General features: G+C 33.7%; 2 protein-coding genes across 2 annotated transcripts in view; both read left to right on the top strand.

Moving 5' to 3' along the window:
• Positions 1-669: 669 nt before the first annotated feature.
• LOC133174021 (uncharacterized) overlaps positions 670-14,243 on the top strand; it is a 67,416-nt gene continuing 53,842 nt past the window's right edge. Inside the window, exon 1 of the mRNA XM_061309063.1 lies at positions 670-779. Coding sequence (XP_061165047.1) covers positions 769-779 — 11 coding nt within the window. The 5' untranslated portion in view covers positions 670-768. The remainder of the gene's footprint in view (positions 780-14,243) is intronic.
• Positions 3,652-13,129, top strand: LOC133174316 (medium-chain acyl-CoA ligase ACSF2, mitochondrial-like). The gene is made up of 17 exons (XM_061309407.1): positions 3,652-3,685; positions 3,806-4,014; positions 7,509-7,643; positions 9,235-9,326; positions 9,518-9,568; positions 9,687-9,783; positions 9,892-9,984; positions 10,130-10,311; positions 10,561-10,652; positions 11,023-11,093; positions 11,210-11,317; positions 11,467-11,615; positions 11,824-11,971; positions 12,230-12,282; positions 12,388-12,445; positions 12,847-12,918; positions 13,124-13,129. Exons 1-17 carry the CDS (start codon positions 3,652-3,654, stop codon positions 13,127-13,129), a joined length of 1,650 nt encoding a protein of 549 aa, XP_061165391.1.

Here is a 14,243-nt window from a genome sequence, read left to right on the forward strand (position 1 = left end):
GAGATTTCTTCTTCTCATGTAGAATTTTTTAAAATAAATTCTGCTTCCTAAAATATATAAACTAGACAGCTAATAAGGAGCAGCAGGATTAGTGCTTATCGGAATTCAAAGATTTCTGGAGGGGTTAGGGTTAGGGCATGTTCTTGTTTTCTTGTATCTTGTCTATAATAGTTTTAAATCATCTTCTCCGCTCTGCTTATGAATCAAATATATTCAGTAAATGCCCGTTAATACAGTGTTAAGGAAGAAAAACAACTAAACTTTATGACAATAACATATTTTGTTGGCACAAACGATATTTAAATGAACAAACGTACAGGAATCATGTACATGTGTTTTTCTTTTAAAAATTGTTTCAAAGTTAATCTATAGTAACTGTTGCTGTTTATATGCCGATTTTCTCAATACATTTATTTTATACAAAAACACACAATGAAATATTTCATGAATTATTATATTATATATATTATATTAGTGCAAACAACATAAGACATGGAGTAGGTAAATTTAGGTAAATTATAATTAGAAATTCTCGAAAACAATAGTAAATCGCAAAAATACAGTGGGTAACTACGACAGGTTTGGCTGTTATATCATTCCAACTTTATCGATAATAACGTAGCATAGTGTGAACAGTAATTACTTCTGATTCAAATATCTGATAACAGTAGAGAAAAGACCGTATTACATCTTCATCATTATCTTGATAGGTCAAGATACAGAGTGATTGTGATAAACATTCTGTTTGAATAGCATGTAGGAGGAAATATGGTTGACCGGTAAGTACTCCTGGACTACATACAAATTTTTCGCTTAGGCCCATATAACATGGTATTTCTTAATTTCTACTGGAATAAATAAGCTAACGTTTTAATGAGAAATGAAAATACATTAAACTAAGGAACAGTAAATATGGAGGGGTATCTTGTACCATATATGAGCGTATGAGTTGATATTTATTGTAAGCAAAGTAAATAATTGTTTCCCTTGAAATGTGAAGATAACAAACAGTGATCATGCTCAAAAGTTTATTTGTCGCCCGCGTGGCTCAGTGGTTAAAGCGTCTGTTCTAAGAGTCGCGGAGTAAGGAGTTGATCCTTGCGTCGCGGGTTCGAATCCCACAGTGGGACGTGGAAACCGGTCCTTCGGATGAGACCGTATAAACCGAGGTCCCGTGTCGCAGTAGGTGCTGGCACGAAAAAGATCCCTCGCTGCTCAATGGCTCTGAGTGTCGAGTTTAGGTCAAAATTTGCGGCTCTCCACCGGCAAGTGGTGACGTCTCCATATGAGTGAAAAATTCTGGAGAGGAACGTTAAACAACACACAAACAGACAAACAAAAGTTTATTTAAACAAAAACTTGGAGCAGAGCAAACATGAACCTCTGAATATAGAGAAGGGATCAGGTGTCATGGAGAAGTAAGCATCCAATGTCATGCTACATTGATATAAATAGTTTTCATCATACATGAAAAGAAAAAAGAATTAATTAAGGAATGTTTTTAAGTATTGTGTGAGTTATTGGTGTGTAAATCACACAGACTTGTCACGTTCGCATATTTCATGAAGGGCGCTAGCGCTTCATGAAAAATATGCCTAGGTGCAAGACTGTGTGATTTACACACCAATAATTCACACTAAACTTAAAAACATTCCTTATATTTATATTTTATGTGTTCAAAAGCCTAAAAAATTTACTTGATGTTTGAATTATTCGCTGCCCTATATCGTTACATTGTTACATTTTTATTAACGTCTCTGAAGCTTATTGTACGGCACTTTAACGCGAGTTTCTCCGTGTATATTTCTACGCGTGAGTATACGCGGAAATTACATTCAAATCAATTTCACAGTTGGCTTATTAGAAAAACACAGCAAATGTAAATATTTTAAGAACGAAAAGGGTGAAGATAACGAACAGAGATCAATCTCAAAAAACATCTATAAACAATACAAATCTGCGAACAGGACAAAAACAGGGAACCCAGGAAATTCCAGAGTTGGGATCAGGTGCTTAAGAGAAGTGAGCATCCTCTGTTGATTGGTCAAATCCTCCGTGAGCTTCTCTCCTTTTGCATGTAGAAATTGTTTGTGTGTAGAACATGCTCTTGTGTATCAAATCTATATATGTTTCTGTATTTTTTGCTATTTGCTGACTTTAAACGAAGTTGTTGAAATCATTGTCACATTACTTATCTGTCAGTAGTCTGCCTCGGTTTAAGAATGTACAGTACTCAGGGCATACCCTTGAATATGGAATAAGTTGGGAGACCATATCCAGGTATTGGTAGCCGAATACTGCTAGATAAATAAGGAAAATTGACGATGCAAAACCTTAAGTCATCTCGTTTGTCGTTTGTTTGTTTGTTTGTTTGTTTATTGTTTAACGTCACTCTCGAGAATTTTTCACTCATATGGAGACGCCACCACTTGCAGGTGGAGAGCTGCAAATTTTGACCTATACTCGGCACTTAGGGCCATTGAGCAGTAAGGGATCTTTTTCGTGCCAGCACCTACTGCGACGCGGGACCTCGGTTTATACGCTCTCACCCGAAGGACCGGTTCTAACGTCCCACAGTGGGATACTTACCCGTGACGCAAGGATCAACTCCTTACTCCGCGACTCTAGAGCGAACGCTCTAACCACTGCCCCACGCGGGCGACTCGTTTGTCGTACAATGTAGCTGTGGGTTGGCCTTGGTCGTCTACATTCAGTAAACATCCAAATATAAACAGATATTGCAGGCTCTGTGGTGTCTTTTATTTCAAGTGGACAGGGGTATCGAGTCGACATATGAATGGAAGTAACTACTGTTTACTGATAAAACGTCGTTGATATTATTAAATGTCTAGTTGAAGGCCACAGCAAGTGTCATTTTCTTCTTCTTCTCATGTAGAAGTGTTGGAATAAATTCTGCTTCCTAGGAATATAAAAACAGGTCGGCTAATGAAGGACCACAATTAGTGCACTATCGAATTCCAAAAGTTTGTTGGAAGAACTGATCACCACACACTCCATGCATTTTTGCCAATGAGGAACTCCAGCATCCTTTTAATATCAAATTCAAAATTTTTGTGTGTATCATCATATTGATTTTAATATGTTGTAGTACAGTACGTCTGAAGTTTCTTCTTTACAGCGGTTAATAATTCTGTAAGGAGAAGAGATAGGGGTTTGGAAGAGCTGGACCTTGCTGGACTCTGCAATATATCTTTGCTTATAAGGATTTTTATGAGGTTTTTAATCCAGCACAGGTAGGATGGATCGAATTCACTTTCGTTGCCTGAAATGTTAAAAGTATTAAACACTGAAATATGACCTTAATGATTTTTTTCTTAGAAAGTGTACTCTGAGTATAAGTTGGATTTCAAGAGGTAGAATTAAAACCAGGTTCTTCGAAAACACAGTTATGATAATGAGATTTTTAGTATAAAATCAAAGGCATAACAATTGGCATGAATTCTGTCAGTCAAAATTCGACCCAATGATAGGCTATATTTGAAAAACAAGGTCATTAAAACGAACAAAGGATATACGGAAGGCTGAGTTTAAACGAAATTGAAGAAATCCCTGTGACATCAAATTATCTATCAGCAGTCTGCTTGTCGACGGAAATACAAAATCTTGTTACTGAATGTAGGTGCTTTCTTCATGAGGGCTATTGTTGATTTGTTTACAAAGCAAGGTTAAATTTCATTGCGTTTTGTATCGAAGAGAAGAAGTGTGATTTGTAAACAATTGACCCTTCTTTATTTTTTTTACTTGTAAAGAAGTTCATGTTTTAAATATGCAATTGATTTTTCAGTGTTAAAAAATTTGGCGTTCTCTCTTGTTAGAGACTGTAGTCCAGCAGGCAGATTGACAAAGAGCTATTTTCATGGAGCATGTAGAGTTCCTCTCAGTGGTGAAACCATAGGGGAAGTACTTTTACACAAGGAAATAGATCCTGACAAAGTAATATTTGCTGCACCAGAATTCAATCAAAAACTGACAGTAAAAGAACTTCGCAAAGAGGTAACAGTCAAAGAGATTTTTTTCGACGAATGTCACGACACGTTAATACATTATTTTTCTGAGATATTTTATTATAATAGATTGATTTTTGTTATTCTCGGTATATATTTAAACTAACTAACGCTTATAAAATAAGTTTAAAAGATAACAAACACGAGCTAATAAAAATTTATCGAGAATACTTTAATTAACATTCACTTGAAAAATGTGAAAAATATTAATTTCTGTAAAATTTGCAAGGTGACATGTGTATTTTAAATCATCAAATTATGTGGAACATTTTTGTGGATCTCTTCACCTAATGCTTTTCTTCTAAATATATATAAATTTCTTTATATTTTATGTATGAAAATGAACTTTCTCCCACAGGGTTCTAGATTAAATTAATAAGGTTACTGTATATTTATCGATTTTGAGATATTTTTAATAAATATCCCAATAAAGCTTTTTATATTACATGTACTCTGATTTATGGAATATCAAACATTTTCCTTGATTTATGTTCCGGATACCTTAACAATGCACATTGCAATAGTGAAACACAACGAATAAAAAAATGTGTATATTGCTGTTGCAGTCTAACAGTAATGTTTCTGTAATATGACAGGGTTAATTTGAGGTAGTGGGTATAATGACTTACGGATGATTTCAGATACAGTAAATCACGCTTATAGCAAACACGCCTGTGTCTCTAAAATTACGAATGTAACAAATTAAATTAGATTGATAACTCAATAAAGCAAAATCGTGTATTTTGTATACAGAAAAAAATTCAACGTCATTCATTCCATTAAATACCTGAAAGGTTATTTCAGTGTAGTGTGAACACAGTGGTAAATGTAATTTCCATAGCATCTGAACAATGACTTATAGGGACTGTACCTAATGTTCTCAAATGCAAGTTTAATTTCAAGTTTCCGATTACTATAATACATTTGTTACGAGAAATACATCTTATCATTGTTGCAAGCCATGGGATTCGTGTCTATTCTATTTCCATAAATCCGTGTTTGTTAACTACAAAATTTTCTCGTTTCCGCGAAAGATTATTAAAAGTGACGCCACATTTACATTTATCTTGGCCAATGATATCACGCTAAACATTTACATGGCGGCGCCCATAATGAAATTATGTTTGCTAGAATGTATTCTGCAAATCTTAACTTTAAAAGACAGGATTTCGAACGCAGATATGTGAAAACTGAATAGCGTCACACTTTTAGACAAGGAAATTCGAACCGTAGTTGATGTACCGGTCTGTGGTTATGGCTACTTCCAGATATAAGATAAACCGAACATTTTTATTGTATAATTGTTTAATTCTGACTTGAAGAGTCAGATCACTATTCCATTGGTTAAATCTGTGGCATTAATTTTAATGAGTAGACAGCCACGGGTTTGTTGAAATAGAATGATCACAAAATCCGTGTTTTGTGACAATGACATGTAAATGTGTATAAAATTAGTGAGATTAGTGTGAAAACTTCTAATAAACGTTCAGACGTTCTCTTCGTGATTGAGAAGCCCGGATTCGATTCTCTTTCGCCGTGCCACGTCAAACCTAAGACGTAAATATACTTAGTGACTGTTCCTTCACCAAGCGCTTGGCATACGAAGTGAAAGAAACGAGTTTTTCGGATGAGACCTTCAGAACCGAGGTCCCGTGTCACGGTAGGCGTTGGTTCGATTATGAACTTCACTGCTCAATGACCATGAGTGCCGAGTATACGTCTAAATTTGAAAACTTTAACGACATTCGGTTACACCCCTATATATGAGAAAAAAATTGAGAATGGGACGTTAAACAACATACAATCAATCAATCGAATTAACGTTGTAGAGTTCCGTTGTCATTGTTGACGTACATTTTCACAATGTCATCTTCTTCTGCAGAACCACTGGCCCAATTTCAACTAAAATTGTCACAAAGAACCCTTGGTTGAATGAAACTCTACCTTGTTCAAATGAAGGGCCACAACCTCTTTCAAGGGGAAATAATTAAGAATTGCTGAAAATTTAATGACAACATTTAAAAACTTCAAGAAACAAGTTCGCCAGAAAACATCATGGCCCCTAGGGGTATGGCAGGGTCACACTATAGGAGATCAAAGTTTAACATAGAAAAAACTCTAAAAAAAATAATAAATAAATAAATAAAAAAATAAACCAGCAAGGCAATGATTTGTCGTATTTTTAAGGAAACATCCTCAGGTAGTGTAGGTTTGTTCAAATCATGGTCCCTTGCAGTAGGATGGGACCACATTTGAAATCAAAGTTTTACATAGGAATATATGGTTAAAATCTTTAAAAATCTTCTAAAAATCAAAATCATGATAAATCATATTTATATGTAAGCATTCTCAAGTAGTTTAGATTCAAGCTTGTCCAAATCATTACCCTGGGGTAGAGTGGGGCCTTCTCATTTGAAATGTAATTCTCGAAGCAGAAAAAGCCATTATGAGTCATCATTATATGGAAGCATCCTCAGGAAGTAAAGATTCAAGTTTGTTTCAATCAAAGTCCTTGGGAATAGGTTGAGGCCACAATTGGATATTTTTGTTTGTTTGTTTGTTTATTTAACGTCCCTTCGAGAAATTTTCACTCATATTGAGACGCCACCACTTGCCGGTAGAGGGCTCGAAATATTTAGACCTGTAATCAGCACTTAGGTCTTTTGAGCAGTGAGGGATCTCTAAAAGCTCTAAAAGCTACGCCAAGTGGGCGACGGCAACAATAGCGGATCAAAGTTTTTCAAAGGAATATATAAGAATTCTTTTAAATTATTCTTTTAATGAACATCAAAGACATTTTAATTATATTCAAATGCAAGCGTCATCACGTAGATTAGAATCAAGTTTGTTCAAATCAATGCCCTCGGGATGGTTGAAGCTACAATAGGCGATCAAAGTTCACAAGGAAAAATATAGGAAGAATAAATATTTTGGAGAGTTAAGATAGATCTCAAACTTAATTATATTAATAGCCAAAATATACCTAAATTATGTGGAATCAGCTTTTTTTTTGTTTGTTAAAAAATTATGAGCCCTTGGATTAGGTTTGGACAAAAATCGGAGCTCCAAATTTTATAGAGTGCAAGTGTACAGAAAACAATATCTTCAGAAAAGCAGGGGCTGTTTATTATATTGATATATAAACATCCCAATGTTGTGTGGATTTATCATTTGATTAAAACATAGCTCCTTTGTGGCTAGTTTTCTGTCCACATTCTAAAGTCAACATTCCTTGAAATCAAAGAGGGAAATTAAAAAAAGATACAATCTGCTAAAAACAGCATGGTCAAAATGACTTCGCAGGGCGTTGTGGCCCATGGGCCTTTTGTTATATTTCTAACACGAAACATTAACTTTTTCTTGTTCTACTATCAGATTTCAGTGATGAATGGACGAAACATATATTTGAATCATGATCTAAGATTAATTTCATAAGAAATAAGTGTTTGTTTTTTTTTTTTTAATATTTAACCTTATCAACAGTCCATACTGTTCTCCAAATGGCTAATTAAGAATGGAATTCAAAAAGGTGACATTGTGCTGGTCAATGGAGTGGCGGATTTGAAGTATTTTCCCCTCCTTTTAGGGACAGTCTCGATTGGATGCATCTGTCAAACAGTAAGTAAAAACCTTAAACTAACTTTTTTTAAAGATGACATGAACATTTTGTCTTTTTTTTTTTTTTTTTTTTTTTTTTTTTTGGTTTTTGGTTTTTGTTTTGGTTTTGTTTTTTGCATTTCATATATTAGGTTAATTGAAACATTGCAGGTTTTCGGTTCACATTTTAAAAGTCAGATACAGGTAAGCAAAGTTCAACTATTTCCATCGATTTTGTTAAGTTATGACGTAACACAAAATATTGTATGAAGGCTCTCAATTTACAGAGTACCAATTCACATTATACTTCCATTTGATCCATAATAGCTTACTGAAAACAAAGAAAAGATATTAATAAAACAGAAATCCCCTGTATTTAAAATCTAACCGTTCATTAAAATTGATTCTTGTTAGTAAAAAGGGGTAGTTTATAAAATTTTAAATCTCAAAAGATTTTTTATTTGTCTCAAAAGATTTTGCATACAGCCCACCTCATTAATACGGATGCTGAATTTTCCGAATTAATAAAGCGTCCGGGTTACTGAGACATGAGTTATTGACCTTTCAATTAACGAGACTCCACTGTACTTAATTTTTTATTTTTTATTTTTTACGTACCCAGTTAAAGATGAATTCTGAATTTTTATGGAACTAATTATATCATTTTAAACAGTGACACTGTTACCGATGTCTGAAAATTCAAGTGATTTACAACATGCATTAAATGAATCTAATAATTATAATCTCTGCTCTTCCAGTTTGTTTTAAATGTGTATATATGCACCTCTTGTACTATTTCTATAGGGGAGAGTTGAGAGAGAATAAATGAAAAGATGAGTGAGTAACTATAATTGATTTGCGAAGTTGACACAGATTTTTTTTCTAAGGGAGTTTGATTATCATTCAAAAAAGAAAACTAAGCGTTATTTCTGACATCACCTTGTTTCCAAGGAAACTTCCTTTTCATTTTTTAGCCAGGACACATAAAATAAGTTCATTCATATACTATGTATACATGTAATTATAGTCGCCCGCGTGGCGCAGTGGTTAGAGCGTTCGCTCTAGAGTCGCGGAATAAGGAGTTAATCCTTACGTCGCAGGTTCGAATCCCACAGTGGGACGTGGAGACCTGTCCTTCGGATGAGACCCTATAAACCGAGGTCCCGTGTCGCAGTAGGTGCTGGTACGAAAAAGACCCCTCAATGCTCAATGGCCCTGAGTGCCGAGTATAGGTCAAAATTTGCAGCTCTCCACCGGCAAGTGGTGGCGTATCCATATGAGCGAAAAATTTTCGAGAGGGACGTTAAACAATAAATAAACATGTAATTATATATATTGTATGAAATATTAGCGATTTCCTTCAAACATCTTCAGATTTACATGTATAAACTGTGTAATGAAGACAAAGTTTTAAAACTCTATTTGTCATACGATTTTCACGAGACAGTTAAAAGCCATGACCATCTGAAAATTAATTGTAGACAAAGTATTGGTGAAAGAAGTAAGCAATCTGTTCTCGGCTCTGATAATGAATATATTCGTAACAAAAATCAAAGATACGTGTATCTTATATGAATATCACTATGAATGAATCAAATCTTTTTATTTGAAGATAAACCCAACAGTGATTATTATGGGATTCCAGTCTGGTAAAGAGGAATTGTTAATTGCTGAGAACCTTAAAACCAGAGACAACGCGGACAGGTATGAGGGAAATAAGGCAAAAAAGATAAATTAATGAACAACATGACAAATGATGAATTAATGAACAACATAAACAAAAAGTGAAGGAATCACATGTACATGTATATGCACTTACTGAAAGATTTCATTAGTTAATTACACAGTTCTGTAATTTATTCCATAAATCACAAGAATTTCTCTTTCATGTTTAGGGCAACTTGCCTGAAACAAATCAGGTTTCTGGGAGAGTCTAATATCCAAGAGTGAGTTAAATGTTTAAATTATATTGAAGTCTAGATCTAAATTATATAATTGTTCTACATCTTCTCACAACTTGAAAAACATGTAATTTCGAATACATAAGAACTGCTAAATTTCTAGTTATTTTCAAGACGACAATTCAGTAACAGATGAATCATATTTTGCAACAATGAAAAGTGTATCTCCAGAGGACCCCGCATTCATTATCAGAACAACGGTAAGCATCTCTTTTCAATATTTTCCCCACGTCAAAAAGCTGATATTGTTGATAGAGATACTATCTAGTTTTGAAAAATAACTCAGTAAATTCAATTTATTCACTCAGGGTTCTACGGGTTCCAGTAAAGCTGTTTTAACGTGTCACAAATCAGTAGTGAACTTCGGGATTTTTTGTGTCGATCGCCATGAACGCAAAAAAGTAGGGTTTTCCTCTTTACATTTACTCACACTGAACTATTCAGAAGTTTAAGTAAGAAGTAAATGGACTCATTTCAGTTTTGTTTTCTAAATATGAATTAATGTCTTCTGAATGACATGAATTGTTTGCTTTCTTCCCTTATAAGATGGTAACCAATGAAATCAACATTGCCGTACCTAACCCTGTGACAGATGATATTCAGCCTGTGCTTCACACATTAAACGCGCTAATAAACTGGAAAACCTCAAAGATCGTGTTGAATCCCTCATGGCTTGACTTTGGATGCGAGGATATGGAGCGTTTTGCCAAGTTTCTGCAAGAAGAAAAGTTGGTTGTTTTAATTTCATAAACAATTTCACTGAATGCATTTCGTATGGAATATTATACATGCTATTTTAAATCCCTGTAGCGCTTATTTAACTGTGAATGCATTTATTGCTGTGTATTTTTATCATATTGAAGAACTGTTGAAGTGCAAGCAATAAACAGCGTGTTTTTATCAGCAATCTTATACACGCTGTTATAATACAGAAGATAGTAATTAATTTTGTTTTATTTCCCTTCTAATTTGTACAGAATAACATGTTACCTTGGTTATCCTTACGAAGTGATCAAGTTGGTAAACTCGGAATACGCTGATCAGTATGATTTATCCAATCTAAAATCGGGTAAACACTTACCTATTTATTATACTGTTTCAAAATACTAGTAGATAAAGATATGGAAAAGGTGCCGTCGCACAGGCTTCAAAAATCTAACGATCCCAACAACAACAACAAAAAAAAAGTTGAAAAAAATTTAACTAATATGCTGATTTTAATCCACTTAAAATATGCTTTCATAGCTTAAACTAGCTGATTGCTCAAATTCTGGACATGAAAATATACTCACGAGTCAGAGTATATTAGATTTACATCAGATTACCTACACATAAATGAATTTCATCATTTATTATGAAGAATTAGAAATACAGCTGTTTTTTTATCTTTAATCTGACAAAAAAGACTTAACATACTTGTGGGTTTTCTTCATTTTTAGTCAATCTAGTGTCGCAAATAGTATCCAAAGAAATGCGAGAGACAATTTATAAGCATTTTCCAAATTCAGCGGTGAGTTTTTAATTTGGTCTGACTCAGAAAATTACAGTCTTCCTAAATGAACTATTTCTTATATTTTTTATTGATAACATGAATTTATTCAATTTATTTAAATTTATATTTTACAGGTTTGTTACGGGGCTAGCGAATGTCTAGTAGGAACTTGTACGTCTCCTATCCTGTCTTCCCCAGAGCAACGCTTGTACACTGTAGGATATCCATTCCCCCATACAGAGGTATAAAGAAATTTTAACGTAACTTGTTAAACACAGGTTCATTTTCACATCTGTGTGAAACTAACAACAATTTCTGTTTATTTCATTAAGTTTTATTACTGTTACTGTTAATGATTTTAAAAAGGGAATCATTAAGTCTTGTTTAATAGGTAAAAATTATTGGAGACAAGCATGAAATACTCCCAATCAACGTACCAGGTGAAATTTGTATAAAGGGATTTGGTATATTTTATGGATATTTAAACAACAATGAGCCAGGGACAGGTCCATTGGACAAACAGGGATGGTTACGAACTGGGTATCTCTCTCTCTCTCTCTCTCTCTCTCTCTCTCTCTCTCTCTCTCTCAAAATATTTTTGAAAGTATTCAATCTCCTGCAAAAAATCTCTCAAACATGAATCTGTCAAAATAAGAATTAAAGTTGGCTGATTCCTTAAATGTAGTCAATTTAATGCAGACGAAATATGTTTCAAAATGTCTTAATTAAACCTGTCGATTGATTTAAGGGATGTTGGTAAAATGGATGAAACAGGACATGTGACGTACATTGGCCGTAAAACTGACTGCTTGTTTTTCAAACATGGTGGGGATAAAATTTATCCAACACAACTGACTGACATCATCTCCTCCCATCCAGATGTGTTGGAATCAGCGGTAATTTTAGTTTTGAATTCAAAAGTTTATCAAGGTTGTTCTTTAAAGTCTTACTATTCACACTATATTTGAAAGGTAGAGAATTCTTAATTAATATTGGTGTAAGCTGATAGACAAAAAAGCATTTTAGAAGTGAACAACATCGATACCTAAGAATTTTTTAACCTTATCTATATGCAACTGATGGCCGTAACCATCATACAAAAAAATGTTCTATCCATAATATTAGGCTATATTCAATGACTTCTCTTCATTCAGGTTCTTGGTATTCAAAGCGATGAAAAAGGGGATGATATTTTTATATTTTATGTGTGAGTATACTTAATAAATTTATTTAGAAACGATGGGAACATTATTTGTACTTTATAAAGCCTAATTATCTGTAAGAAATTAAAAAATAATTTTCTTTGTTACAGACTAAGAGAGGGATCCACAGCTACTCCAGGCAATCTGAGAGAATACATGTTACTGAGTGTAAGTCTTTAAAAATATTGCGTCGCCCGCGTGGCGCAGTGGTTAGAGCGTTCGCTCTAGAGTCGCGGAATAAGGAGTTGATCCTTACGTCGCGGGTTCGAATCCCACTGTGGGACGTGGAGACCGGTCCTTCGGATGAGACCGAATAAACAAGGTCCCGTGTCGCAGCAGGTGCTGGCTCGAAATAGATCCCTCACTGCTCAATGGTCCTGTGTGCCGAGTATAGGTCAAAATTTGTAGCTCTCCACCAGCAAGTGGTGGCGTCTCCATATGAGTGAAAAAATCTCGAGAGGGACGTTAAACAATAAACAAAAAAAAAACAAACATAAAAACACATTGCAATATTCAGATTTAAAAGGATTGAATTTTTTCTTCTATTTGAAAACATGTCGTTTTAACAGGTGCATGAGACCATGTGTGCCGACTTTTTTATTCCTGTACAAAGTCTGCCAAGAACCGGTTCACGACATAAGGTGAGACCAATTCTATGCAAATTTAAAGAAAAATAATAAAGAAAAGCGGACGAAAACATAGGTTTTATTTTGAAGATAAAAACAATAATATATGTTTATGAACGTTTTTAATACTTTAATGAAAGATACTGAAAATATTAATTCTGAATTATAATTATTCTTATGAAACGAAGATTTATTGTAATTATTTCATGATTTGTTTTAGAGATAATGCAAAATACGCAAACAGTTCTTTGCTATTTCTCATATGCCCACAGTGAATAGTATTAATTCTAATTAAGCATTCAAAATACAAATACAGAAGTTTAAAAGTTTGTTATTATGTAAAAGTAGTGAAAGTATAAAAACCCTTGATGTTTCTCTGCTGCACTACTGCTGCTTCTCATTTCAACTTAATTTAGGATTTATTTATGAAATAAATGATTTAAATGGCATTTAAATATAAATATTTTTTTAGGTAGATACACTAAAATTAAAATCAATGGCTGAAGATATCAAAAGGACTGCTCATAATACTACTTGAGATTGCTGAAGGTATAGACTGATAAATACATATATAAGAAACCTATTTTCAGGATAGCCTTTCAAACATTAAGTTTTATTGATTACTATATAAGCGATTGATTTATGTCAAACAGCTACTATAGTACTATCTTTCGATGACACTTTGCAATACATCTATTCAGGGTTCTCCATCATTTGAAATTTTACTGTGTTGCAGTCTTTACGTGAACCACTAATATTCGCCGCATTTTTGCGTTTAAATTCTTATAAAAGAAAAAAAAACTTATATAATATACTTGTATCAATATTTACAAGTTGTATGTATATATTAAACCTTGATATTTTTGTGTATATGACTTCATGTTTTACATATGCTCTGAAGAGCAGAGGAAATCCTGGTCGATACAATCGATCTACAGTAAATTTTCCGTGATTTTTGTCAGTTGATCGAATTACAGAATTTTAAAAAAGAAACTTATAGAATAGTAAAATACTTTTCGGCGGCGCCCTTAAATTCTTCAACAATCAATGAAATGATTACGGTACGATGTTTGAATCACAGTGCCAACATGATTCTAGAGATGTGGTTCTGAAGTATAAAGACATATATTCATAATAATTTTTTTTTATTTTTTTTTAAATTTTGAAATATATTTAACAATGCAACTAGCAATTATACGGTTACATGGAAGTGTGAAAACAAATTATTTGTCTTTGTTTCTTCATGCGTAAAGTCCAGCGGGGGTCTAGCTAGGAGATAATTAATTATGCAAGGTGAAGCAAGACAAAGCGCCTTAATGAGGCGATAATTAAGTGCTTTG

The sequence above is a fragment of the Saccostrea echinata genome, unplaced genomic scaffold (genome assembly GCF_033153115.1).
Source record: "Saccostrea echinata isolate AGI-Se365-2 ecotype Australia unplaced genomic scaffold, CSIRO_AGI_Sech_v1 ptg000057l, whole genome shotgun sequence".
In the NCBI taxonomy this organism is placed as follows: domain Eukaryota; kingdom Metazoa; phylum Mollusca; class Bivalvia; order Ostreida; family Ostreidae; genus Saccostrea; species Saccostrea echinata.

Excerpts from the sequence above, each read along its gene's own strand:
- LOC133174316 (XM_061309407.1), top strand. The coding sequence starts at position 3,652 with ATGAGGGCTATTGTTGATTTGTTTACAAAGCAAG. Across the intron at positions 4,015-7,508 it reads TAAAAGAACTTCGCAAAGAG|TCCATACTGTTCTCCAAATG; the intron begins GTAACAGTCAAA and ends CCTTATCAACAG. Across the intron at positions 10,312-10,560 it reads AAGTTTCTGCAAGAAGAAAA|AATAACATGTTACCTTGGTT; the intron begins GTTGGTTGTTTT and ends TAATTTGTACAG.